Source organism: Capra hircus, chromosome 6 (assembly GCF_001704415.2).
Source record: "Capra hircus breed San Clemente chromosome 6, ASM170441v1, whole genome shotgun sequence".
Taxonomy (NCBI): Eukaryota; Metazoa; Chordata; class Mammalia; order Artiodactyla; family Bovidae; genus Capra; species Capra hircus.
In genome coordinates this window covers 66,124,477-66,137,147 of record NC_030813.1, presented here as the reverse complement: position 1 = coordinate 66,137,147, position 12,671 = coordinate 66,124,477, and the positions used below count along the sequence as shown (strand labels likewise).

General features: G+C 36.7%; 1 protein-coding gene across 1 annotated transcript in view; it reads left to right on the top strand.

Annotated features, from left to right (window-relative positions):
* Positions 1 to 12,671, top strand: part of GABRA4 (gamma-aminobutyric acid type A receptor alpha4 subunit) — a 78,623-nt gene that overhangs the window by 14,134 nt on the left and 51,818 nt on the right. Inside the window, exons 3-7 of the mRNA XM_005681575.3 lie at positions 1,130 to 1,197; positions 2,122 to 2,342; positions 2,502 to 2,584; positions 4,921 to 5,064; positions 6,500 to 6,652. Of these exons, the coding sequence (XP_005681632.1) occupies positions 1,130 to 1,197; positions 2,122 to 2,342; positions 2,502 to 2,584; positions 4,921 to 5,064; positions 6,500 to 6,652 (669 nt within the window). The remainder of the gene's footprint in view (positions 1 to 1,129; positions 1,198 to 2,121; positions 2,343 to 2,501; positions 2,585 to 4,920; positions 5,065 to 6,499; positions 6,653 to 12,671) is intronic.

Sequence of the window (12,671 nt, the reverse complement as noted above, 5' to 3'; positions counted from 1 at the left end):
ATAAGAAATGATGTTCAAGAGTGCAGCAATTTAAAATTTTTATTAGTAATTAAAATTGCTATTATGTACAATAATAATTACTATCATTATTGAGCATGTTATGTTCTGGAGACTGGAACAAGTGATTTACATGTATTATTTCAGTTAATACCCATTAAAACCCCCTCTGTATCTGATGATATATGACTTGACCAAGATCATACAATTAGAAACTATTAGAGCCGAATCTGAACTCTGGAATTTCTCATTTTAAGCAACATGCTAAACCTGGATTGCAGCAGTTTCCTCTGTCTATAATCTGTGTCAACCCTATTGTCATGATGCTCCCATATTTTGCTTCTGCCAAACACACCCATACACTTGTTCCTGAAACAGTCTTATTTAGATGTAGGAAAGAATCTCAATAGCAAAGAAAAGCTAATACTTGATAAATACTTTCATGAAAGTGTAACTGTGTTCAGGGTCTCATAGAAGAAATTTCCTCTGATCCCCATCAGTAGTCTTGTCTGATAGGTAAGGTTGCTGTCATTGACGAGTTAAGTAACATGCCCAAGATCACAGAACAAGTAGATGGCAGAACATACATGGGTTTGACTTTTAGGAGAGCTTGTTTTTGATCCTAATTACCAGTGGATGATCTTTGTATTGTTAAAAGTCACCTCAATCATTTTTGTGTTTATTTACCAATATCCTCAACTCACTGAAAATGTGTTCCTTACAGCCATTATGGTTTTTCTCTACCTCACTCTTGTGGTTAAGTTCCCTCTTTTTAACAGCTCACTTCTTTACTAAAAGCCAATCAGATGATGGGCTATAAAAAAAATCACAAAGGCTAAAAGCTTTTGTTCCCTGCACTGCCTGTTGTAACAGTGCCCAGGGGTGATGTATCTTTGAAGAACGAAGAATCGCAGTAAGTAATTGGGGTTTCTTTTTGCTTGTAAGTAAATATTGCTTTCTGGTTTTGTCGTTCTTTTGTCTACATTTTTTTGGAGAGATACATAATCTTACTGAAAACATAAGATGCTTGTAAAAACATGATTTATCTGTCTTTACTTTTTAATAATCAAATCCTCCTTGCCTGTAGGATTGGTAATTATCCTTTCACACTTGTTTAATTCATGCCTACTAGGTCCCGTTACAGAAGTGAAAACTGACATATATGTCACTAGCTTTGGACCTGTTTCTGATGTTGAAATGGTAGGTATTTGGAAAATTAAATGTACTTTATGAGGTTTGGAGAAAATATGCAGAAAAGAGGGCAATTAACATTTATCTTATAATAGATTACAGAGCTAGAAAGTGAAAGAACAGCCTAAAAAGTTTTAAAAAGTGAGACATTTAATTTGCATTTCAGCTGTAATATTTGAGGTTTTTTTCTGGTTTGGAGTCATTCTCAACAAAGAAAAGAACGTTCTGTCCCCACAATACAATGTTGTATGTAATATTTTTTCCCTTAGAAAATTATTGTGGAGGAGAAAATTAGAGAGTGTAATTAGTTTTGGTATGAAACTATATTGTAGTCCTAATTGCATTGAGAATTCCTTGTTGGCCCACTTGCTCACCACCCCTCCTCCCACTTCCATAGAACATCAAGCCCTGGTCAGGATAAATTCAGTTTTGCTTTCTAATATTAAATATTTTTGGTTTTCAGGTCAAAGAAATGACCCTAGGTGAACGTTAATAAATTCTGTGAATATAAGATTTCTCTTTTACATACTTTACATACTTTACTTTGTCTTAAAGAGATGCCTACAATTTTATGATTAATTATGCAATGTTATTTGTTACATGTTAACTAATTTTGTCACTTGATTTAAAACAAAGTACAACTGTAATTACTGGTGGCTGGCAGTTTTATTAAATTAGAGTAATTATTCTTAAATGATTAATATGTATGATAATTTATTTATCTAACAAATGTAGAAGATTAACATATCAGATGGACATAACATGTTTTAATTGCTGACACTCCTTTTGCTCCATTGATTAAAGAAAATTTGCTTCTGTTTGTTTTTATTTGGGGTAGTCTTTTCTGAGGGCCAATCTAGAATTTAATGCATTTTTCTGCATATTTATGTGTAATCGTCTGTGATTGAATATGTCACAAACTAACTTCCCTAGGAATACACAATGGATGTGTTCTTCAGACAGACATGGATTGACAAAAGACTAAAATATGATGGCCCGATTGAAATTTTGAGATTGAACAATATGATGGTAACAAAAGTATGGACTCCTGATACTTTCTTCAGGAATGGAAAGAAATCTGTCTCACATAATATGACAGCTCCAAATAAACTTTTTAGAATTATGAGAAATGGCACAATTTTATACACAATGAGGTAGTCATTTTTTAAATTTTTTAAACTGTTTTTTCTTTCTTCCCTTCCTTCCTTCCTGTCTTTCTTTTTTCCTTTCTTTCTTCCTTCTTCCTCACTGAGGAATCTATAAAAATTTTTTTTAAGTTTTGATTTTATTTAATTGCCTTTTTTTGATCATAGACTCACCATAAGTGCAGAATGTCCCATGAGATTGGTGGACTTCCCCATGGATGGCCATGCCTGCCCTTTGAAATTTGGGAGTTGTAAGTTACAATCAGATTGTGGTTAGAATTTATGATTACCTTATGCAAGCTGATGTTTTTGTATTTTCATGATTTTCCATAGTCTACCATTTAAATCATTGTCCATGACAATAATTTGTCCAAGGTTTGACTTTTAAGAGACAGTTTATTACCTAATATATTTAAATTAAGAGGTAAAAACAACCCCTTTCCCTCACCAGAAGCAAACATTATTTCTATTTGCTACCTAGATAGCCTAGGTAGATTGAGTCATAGTTACTAGGTTGGTGATCAGTGGTGAAATTTAGGGACCACTGAACTCCTTGTGTCGGTAGTGTATCAGAGAAAGAGTAAATGATTTTTTTCGTTTTTAAAATTGAACAGCTTCTGTTACAAGCAGAAACCTTAATGGCAGACTTGATAAAAGAAAAAGAAGGTTCAGGGCTTCCTGACATGACATGGGTTAGAATAACATAAGCAGCACTATTAGTATAAAAATGGCTGAAGCATGACCGACACAGATTAGGAGGGATGGTCTATATGTAGGCAGAACAAGATAGTATAGTACCTTATGGACTACACTAATTAGTTTGGATATTGTTCTAAGTGCTATTGGATGCCTTTGGAAGGTTTTACTAAGGGTGGTTGAGAAAGGACTTTACCTAGATTAGAGCTATCTTGAGTGAAATTTAAATTATGATAGTACAAATAGTTTTCAATTCTGGCCCCAGTAAGATCACGCTTTCTGTTCATTCTAGGGAGAATGGATTGTAGAAACACAGAAGAGCTGGAGGCTGTGTCTTAATAGATGGATGGTGGTGACATAGACTAGATTATAGTATCAGAGGAGGTGTAAGACATGTGGATTTGGGATATTTTGTGGTGGTGAAGGCAAAAGGATGAAACGAATGGGTAGGAACAGAATAAGGAATCTCTTTTACCCAAGCTCCCCTCTCAGAGATGTCAGCAAAATGTGCTTGCCTCTTCTCACGTCTGCCTCAAATATTTGACTCAATCAGAATCTACCAAAAATAGATGCTGACTTTTACTATTGCTTCAGATTCTCAGTCACAATGATTGTGAAACTGTTGCCTGCTGTTATTATTGCTTATTGCTTAACTTAATGAGTCTTGGCAGTCACCATTCTTTTTATAACCCTCAGTAATCACAATATTCAAGTCGGGTTAACTTGAAACTAGAGTGAGTCCTTTGCTCTCCAACCAGTGATTTGATGAGAAAAGATAAAAACAGAAAAATACACGGACAGAAAGGATACCTGACTTAAAATATCAGGGACAGGGTCTTAGCATTCTGAGGCTTTAAATGTATGATTTATTCATGAATATACTTCAGAAGATAAACCTTGAGACCTGATTGTACACCACTAAATGACAACACAAGCCTTATAGCTTGTTTTGCAAAGTTGTTTGTAGAGATAGTCTCCCTAGGTACTAACCCCTTTGCAGAATTAAACATTTTCACTGAGGGCCTACTGTGCTCTAGCCATTTTAGGAATCTTTGCAGAGGGCAGCACACAATTCATCTTGGTTCTTTTGAACTCATTTGTGTGTGAGCCAAGCTATCTGTTCTGGGTAGGCTGGTAAGCAAGCAGCTGGTCTCCATGTGCACTGAACACCAAATAATAGAAAATGGGCTTGAATTGCCGCCGGGAGGGATTTGCTGAAGATGGAAGGGAAAATGTTCTGATTGTGAGAGTTTAAAGGTAGAGGAATTGGTTGTGTAAGTACGTTCCCTGGAGAGCTTTACAAACTGCATAGCCAGTTGTTACCCGCAGAATGGTTCCCAAACAGCATGGGTATTGCCCAGAGGCAGAGTCTGGAATAGGTGACCCATGGAGAGCACTTCCAAAGTAGGATTTGCTTTTTGTTTTTGTTGTTGTATTATTATAGGCAGCATCTGGTATGTTTCTAATTGAGAGAGCTGCATGAGGAAGGAAGATGTCAATATTGGTCAAGTATTAGAAGTGAGCTAGAAGGGAAAGGAATAGCAGTTGGACTGTACTTTGGGTGGGGGATATTCTGCTTTTCACCTGTTTATCCTATTAGTATGGAAACATATCCAAGGGCGCTGATGCATAGATCTCATTTTAGTTGCCTTAGTTTTAGTCTCTTGTCCTGTAAACCTTTGGCATAAAAATGAGAAATATGCCCAGTTGCAAGACTGCTTATTTAATCTCTACAGTTTTCTCAATCTTAAACATGTTTGAATAAATCATAATGATTCTTGTTTTCATTTATTCCATCTTTCTTGAACATGTGTAGTATTCTTAATCACTGACTGTCAGTGCAGATGGAAAAGGAGCCCTGACCCTAACCACCTTCTCTGCTGTCCTCCAGATGCCTATCCAAAGAGTGAGATGATTTATACCTGGACGAAAGGTCCTGAGAAATCAGTAGAAGTTCCAAAGGAGTCTTCCAGCTTAGTTCAGTATGACTTGATTGGGCAAACCGTATCAAGTGAAACTATCAAATCCATCACGGGTGAGACATTCAGTAATTTAAACCAATGTGCAACTTGGTACTAGTTTCTTCATTGAAATATCTTGTGTTTTCAGGGTCCAGCTAAAAGTTTCCAGAAATAGAGTTGATGCATAGCTCACAGTTGAGAATTCTCTTTCTTTATATTTAAATCTTGTTTTAGTTTAAAATAAATTCTGAGTTGGTGAGATGCAAGAAATGAGCTGGTTTTCTTTTTCAGAAAAAAAGTCAATGATCAAATATATCAAAACTATTTTCAACAGAATTCTCAGGTAGGAAATCTGATCATTGATTTTTTGAACACTGAATTTTCTGTTTTTTAGTACTTTCCCCAAATCTATTTTTTTCCTCCAGAAAAAAAACAATTTTTGTGGTGCTACTTACTTTATCCTTTTTTCAAAAGTAAAGGCAAAATATAAAATTTAATTATAACATATTATAAGGGCATATATTAAAGCTATCATGTGAGTAGATGGATGATTATTATTGAGGATTCTTGGTCTGTATTTGTTTTGGGGATGTGAATGGAAAGAATCATAGGACTTAGTTTTTGTCATATTCAGTGGGAGAAAAATAGCTGATTATTGCTTGTTCTTAAACTATTCCTTATGTATGTGTATCACCAGGAAAAATATTTTTTGAAAACACTTATTTTCCAGCCTGTAAGTGGTATTAAAAACAAGTTTTGGGAAGATTTGAGTCTTCAGTCTGAGGATAAGGCTACTGCTTCCTGAGTTACTTTCTTAACATGTTACTTTCAGATGTAATATTAAAAATTTTATCAAGAGCTACAAGAAATCTTATGATATATAAACTTACTATCTTTTTTAGGTTTTTGTCTAAATGCTAATAAAACATACCTGAACTCAGGGATGCTATGGATGGGTCTATATTTTATTTATTTTCACATATATCACATTTAGAAAGAAAATTTTTTCCTGAAACTAAAACAGGAAGGAACCTTTCTCTAAGTGTATATGTATATACAATGTATAGCTGTGTATTACAATTCTTTCTAAAATGTGGCTTTATATTTTCATACAGGTGTGTGTGTTTTCATGTTTTTTTCTAGTGATTTTCCATAAAATTAACTCTAAATTCTGCTCTTAAAAATGCTGAAAATGAAGTCTAATTGCTTTTGCAGTGTTAGATCTTTAAAATAGAAAGCACTGCAAGAATTTTTATAAAATTATAGCCCAACTTACTAAATTGCTTAATCACGATATAACAACAGAAATGTTTTTCTATATAATGATGCTCAGTATTGTTTTCCCCTTGTTGGGAACTTCATATTTCTCAATGCTTGTACTGTCATGCAGAGCAAATACTTTCTTTGCCTAGAATACGGTTTGTTAGTTTGAAATATGATTATAAAACCATTGAATATTTGCTCACAGAACATATTAATATAACCATTTTCCTCATGCTTCGTTCACAGGTGAATATATTGTTATGACGGTTTACTTTCACCTCAGACGGAAGATGGGTTATTTTATGATTCAAACATACATCCCATGTATTATGACAGTAATTCTTTCTCAAGTTTCATTCTGGATAAATAAGGAGTCAGTTCCAGCTAGGACTGTATTTGGTAATTATAATTCATTTCTTGGTTATTTTTGTCCATATTACATTTTGATTGTGATTCATGGGACTAGCCTTTAGATATTATCTCTGAGAAAATATTAAGCAGTAATATATCTGGCTGTGCTAAGTAAAGAATCACATAAGATTTCATTTTTATCAGCTAATACAAAGTAATAAAGCTTGAGAGGATAAGTGCATTCCATTCCTTCCTTTGGGTCCCCATCAGATTTCCTTTATTGTGAACTGGCAGGTGAAGACCAAGTGTAAATCTGGATATAATTTCACTGTGGGTGATATTCTTGGGTGCCTCGTTTAATGCTGTGTAATTGAATTAAAATCATGTCTAGGTGTTAAAATGAAATGCACTGGGAGCTTAAAATAAAAGTCATGGATGAATGAATATGAAAGCCTTAGAAATATTTGCCTTTTAATGAAGAGGAACAAAAGGTTTAAATGCATTGAATTGAAAGTATTCTATGCTTAGTTTGTTAACTCGTTGTAGTCTATCTACACAGTATTTTTCTGAATATGCCACATTTTTTCTTTTTGTTTATATACTAGCTTCCTATATATCATTCATCATTGTATCAAATCCAGAACACTTGAGTTTTATTTTATTTTTTTTGTTAATAAGCCTTTGCATATCAGCCATGCTTTTGGCTGATTGTACAATATTACAATTAGTTATAATGATATTTAATTTAATATCTCTCTATTCTTTTTTATTGATTGTGAGTGGAAAAGGCATTCAGTTGTAGGACAAAAAAGAAAATGATCAGAATTGCTCTGGAATGGAGGTATAGTCCCCATGAGAGATGCCAACTTCCCATTGCTTTTTTCTCTTTGGTAGAAAGTCAGACTGAAGCCATGATATAATACCCCTCATCACACAAAAGCTGAAAGAATGCTGGTAAGGAGTAACTGAAGAGCGTGGGAACTTCTTACCCAACCCCGATCCATTGAGATGCTGAGGGCCATCTTAGTGTTCTCAGGTGACCTGAATGTGGGGACATATTCCACGGACACCCCCACCGCTTTAAGCTTAGGTTCACTCAAGAAGGTTTTGGAATCCTACTGGGGAAACTCTTAGAGGAGGGTTAGTGCTCCGGGCAGAGTGTGAACCAAGAAGGCATTGAGCAGGTGTAGTGGGACTGTCTACTTCACAGAGTTGCGAGGGTTCAATTAAAGGATAACTGCACATTGCAAGTGTTGAAAAAGTTCAGCTATTGAAAACAGATGGGAAAATGAAAGAGAGAGAACAATGTAGTGAAGTTTATTTTCCAGTAGGTCAGGTTTTAAAACCCACTTCTGCCACTTATATTCTCCATCCATAAAATTGTGATAACATGTCTCTCCTTCCTAAACTAGTGAAGATTTAGAATAATGTGTGGTACGCATTACAGGGTATACAGCACAGTAGGCACATATTGTTACTCCCGGATATTCTATTTTACAGGGGAGAATAATTTTGCTTTGACTTTGTTGCCTTAATTATTAACTGTTTTTAAAAGAAAACATGCAACTTTCCATTATGTAATGCCATACACTCTGCTAAATTCTTTTTTTTTAAATTGAAGTACAGTTGATTTGCAACATTGTGTTCAGTTCAGTTCAGTTGCTCAGTCGTGTCCGACTTTTTGTGACCCCATGAACCACAGCACGCTAGGACTCCCTGTCCATCACCAACTCCCAAAGTCTACCCAAACTCATGTCCATTGAGTCGGTGATGCCACCCAACCATCTCATCCTCTGTCGTCCCCTCCTCCTCTTGCCCTCAATCTTTCGCAGCATCAGGGTCTTTTCAAATGAGTCAGCTCTTCGCATGAGGTAGCCAAAGTATAGGAGTTTCCGCTTCAACATCAGTCTTTCCAATGAACACTCAGGACTGATCTTCTTTAGGATGGACTAGTTGGATCTCCTTGCAGTCCAAGGGACTCTAAAGAGTCTTCTCCACACCATAGTTCAAAAGCATCAATTCTTTGGTTCTCAGCTTTCTTTATAGTTCAACTCTCACATACATACATGACTACTGGAAAAACCATAGCCTTGACTAAACAGACCTTGGTTGGCAAAGTAATGTCTCTGCTTTTTAATATACTATCTAGGTTGGTCATAACTTTCCTTCCAAGGAGTAAGCGTCTTAATTTCATGGCTGCATCACCATCTGCATCTGTGATTTTGGAGCCCAGAAAAATAAAGTCAGCCACTGTTTCCACTGTTTCCCCATCTATTTGCCATGAAGTGATGGGACCAGATGCTATGATCTTAGTTTTCTGAATGTTGAGATTGAAGCCAACTTTTTCACTCTCCTCTTTCACTTTCATCAAGAGGCTCTTTAGTTCTTCTTTGCTTTCTTCCATAAGGGTGGTGTCATCTGCGTATCTGAGGTTATTGATATTTCTTGATTCCAGCTTGTGCTTCTTCCAGCCCAGCATTTCTTATGATGTACTCTGCATAGAAACTAAATAAGCAGGGTGACTATACAGCCTTGATGTACTCCTTTTCCTATTTGGAACCAGTCTGTTGTTCCATGTCCAGTTCTAACTATTGCTTCCTGACCTACATACAGGTTTCTCAAGAGGCAGGTCAGGTGCTCTTATATTCCCATCTCCGTCAGAATTTTCCTCCGTTTATTGTGATCCACACAGCCAAAGGCTTTGGCATAGTCAGTAAAGCAGAAATAGATGATTTTCTGGAATGCTCTTGCTTTTTTGATAATCAAGCGGATGTTGGCAATTTGATCTCTGGTTCCTCTGGCTTTCCTAAAACCAGCTTGAACATCTGGAAGTTCACAGTTCACGTACTGCTGAAGCCTGGCTTGGAGAATTTTGAGCATTACTAGCATGTGAGATGAGTGCTATTGTGTGGTAGTTTGAGCATTCTTTGGCATTGCCTTTTTTTGGGATTGGAATGAAAACTGACATTTTCCAGCTTCAACATGTGGCCATTGCTGAGTTTTCCAAATTTGCTGACATATTGAGTGCAGCACTTTTTCAAATCTTTTAGAATTTGAAATAGCTCAACTTGAATTTCATCACCTCCACTACCTTTGTTCATAGAGATGCTTCCTAAGGTCCACTTGAGTCCACATTCCAGGATGTCTGGCTCTAGGTGAGTGATTGTACCATCATGATTATCTGGCTCATGAAGATCTTTTTGTACAGTTCTTTGTGTGTTCTTGCCACATCTTCTTAATATCTTCTGCTTCTGTTAGGTCCATACCATTTCTGTCCTTTATTGAGCCCATCTTTGCATGAAATGTTCCCTTGGTATCTCTAATTTTCTTGGAGAGATCTCTAGTCTTTCCCATCCTGTTGTTTTCCTCTATTTCCTTCCATTGATCTCTGAGGAAGGTTTTCTTATCTCTCCTTGCTATTCTTTGGAAATCTGCATTCAAATGGGTATATCTTTCTTTTTCTCCTTTGCTTTTCTCTTTTCTTCTTTTCACAGCTATTTGTAAGGCCTCTCCAGACAGCCATTTTCCTTTTTTGGATTTCTTTTTCTTGGAGATGGTCTTGGTTCCTGTCTCCTGTACAACGTTGAGAATCTCCGTCCATAATTCATCAGGCACTCTGTCAGATATAGTCCCTTAAATCTATTTCTTACTTCCACTGTATAGTTATAAGGGATTTGATTTAGGTCATACCTGAATGGTCTAGTGGTTTTCCCCACTTTCTTCAATTTAAGTCTGAATTTGGCAATAAGGAGTTCATGATCTGAGTCACAATCAGCTCCTGGTCTTGTTTTTGCTGACTGTATGCAGCTTCTCCATCTTTTGCTGCAAAGAATATAATCAATCTGATTTCAGTGTTGACCATCTACTGATGTCCATGTGTAGAGTCTTCTCTTGTGTTGTTGGAAGAGGGTGTTTGCTATGACCAGTGCATTCTCTCGGCAGATCTCTATTAGCCTTTGCCCTGCTTCCTTCTGTTCTCCAAGGCCAAATTTACCTGTTACTCCAGGTATTTCTTGACTTCCTGGTTTTGCATTCCACTCCCCAATAGTGAAAAGGACATCTTTTGGGAGTGTTAGTTCTAGAAGCTCTTGTAGGTCTTCATAGAACCATTCAACTTCAGCTTCTTCAGCATTACTGGTTAGGGTATAGACTTGGATTACTGTGATATTTAATGGTTTGCCTTGGAAACGAACAGAGATCATTCTGTCATTTTTGAGATTTCATCCAAGTACTGCATTTTGGATTCTTTTGTTGACCATGATGGCTACTCCATTTCTTCTAAGGGATTTCTGCCCACAGTAGTAGATATAATGGTCATCTGTGTTAAGTTCACCCATTCCAGTCCATCTTAGTTCTCTGATTCCTAGAATGTTGATGTTCACTTTGCCATCTCTTGTTGACCACTTCCAATTTGCCTTGATTCATGGAGAAGCCAATGGCACCCCACTCCAGTACTCTTGCCTGGAAAATCCCATGGACGGAGGAGCCTGGTAGGTTGCAGTCCATGGGGTCGCTCAGAGTCGAACACGACTGAGCGACTTCACTTTGACTTTTCGCTTTCATGCATTGGAGAAGGAAATGGCAACCCACTCCAGTATTCTTGCCTAGAGAATCCCAGGGATGGGGGAGCCTGGTGGGCTGCTGTCTATGGGATCACACAGAGTCGGACACAACTGAAGCGACTTAGCAGCAGCAGCAGCATGGACCTAACATTCCAGGTTCCTATTCAACATTTCTCCTTACAGCATTATTACAACATTATTAAAACATTGTGTTAGTTTCAGTTATATAGCACAGTTACTCAGATATATATATGTAGCTGCTGCTAAGTCGCTTCAGTTGTGTCCTACTCTGTGCGACCCCAGAGACAGCAGCCCACCAGGCTCCCCCGTCCCTGGGATTCTCCAGGCAAGAACACTGGAGTGGGTTGCCATTTCCTTCTCCAATGCATGAAAGTGAAAAGTGAAAGTGAAGTCACTGAGTCGTGTCCAACTCTCAGCAACCCCATGGACTGCAGCCTACCAGGCTCCTCTGTCAATGGGAGTTTCTAGGCAAGAGTACTGGAGTGGGGTGCCATTGCTTTCTCTGATATATATGTAGACATATATATATAAATATATATGTATATTTTTTAAGATTCTTTTCCCTTATAGATTATTACAAAATACTGAGTATACAGTAAATCCTTTTTTTTTTAAATCTATCTATTTTATGTATGTAGTGTGTATGTTAATCCCAAACTCTTAAGTTGTTCCTCCCACATCTTCTTCCCCCTTGGTAACCATAAGTCTCTTTACTGTCTATATGTCTGTTTCTGTTTTAAAAATAAGTTCATTTTTATCAGTGTTTAGATTCTACATGTAAGTGATATCCTATTAATATATAGTTTTCTTTCTCAGTCTGGTTTTCTTCCACTCAGTATGATAATCTCTAGGTCTGTCTGTGTTTCTGACAAAAGATTAATTTGCTAAATGCTTGGTGTTTATTGTCTCATTAAGTGCAGTGATCACTCAGTTAACCTTGGCTGTATATATCATATATAAAGATAGCCTGACTGGGCAGCAAGTTAGGGGCTGAGAACCAGGTCAAAGTCCCTTAACTTTCCCTTGCGCAAATAATATTAATGTTTCAGGAACTATCATCATTGAAAATAAAAATCGCTTCCACATGTATTATCATCTTTATCCTATGCTCCTAAATAATTTCTGCAACAGAAAATATTGCCCCATTAATGCTGCCTTTGATTAAGAGGCATCCACGTCAAAAAGTGCAAACTCTGGAGCAAGATGACCTAGGTTGTAACCTAAAGTCTACTATTTATTAGCTGTGAGCATTCAGTGAGTTATTTCTGCCTGTTTCCTCAAGTGTTACAACAGGGTGAATTGTCACTACTGCATAAGGTTGCTGTGAAGATTCGATGAGTTTATTTGGATACAAAGGCTACCACAGTGAATACTATTTTTAGTGTCATTGACTATTATGACAGTCCATGCTGCTATCTCTCTCATTTTGAGACTCACTACTTGATACTATCATGTGAATGTTCTCTTTATTTTATAGTTATTGT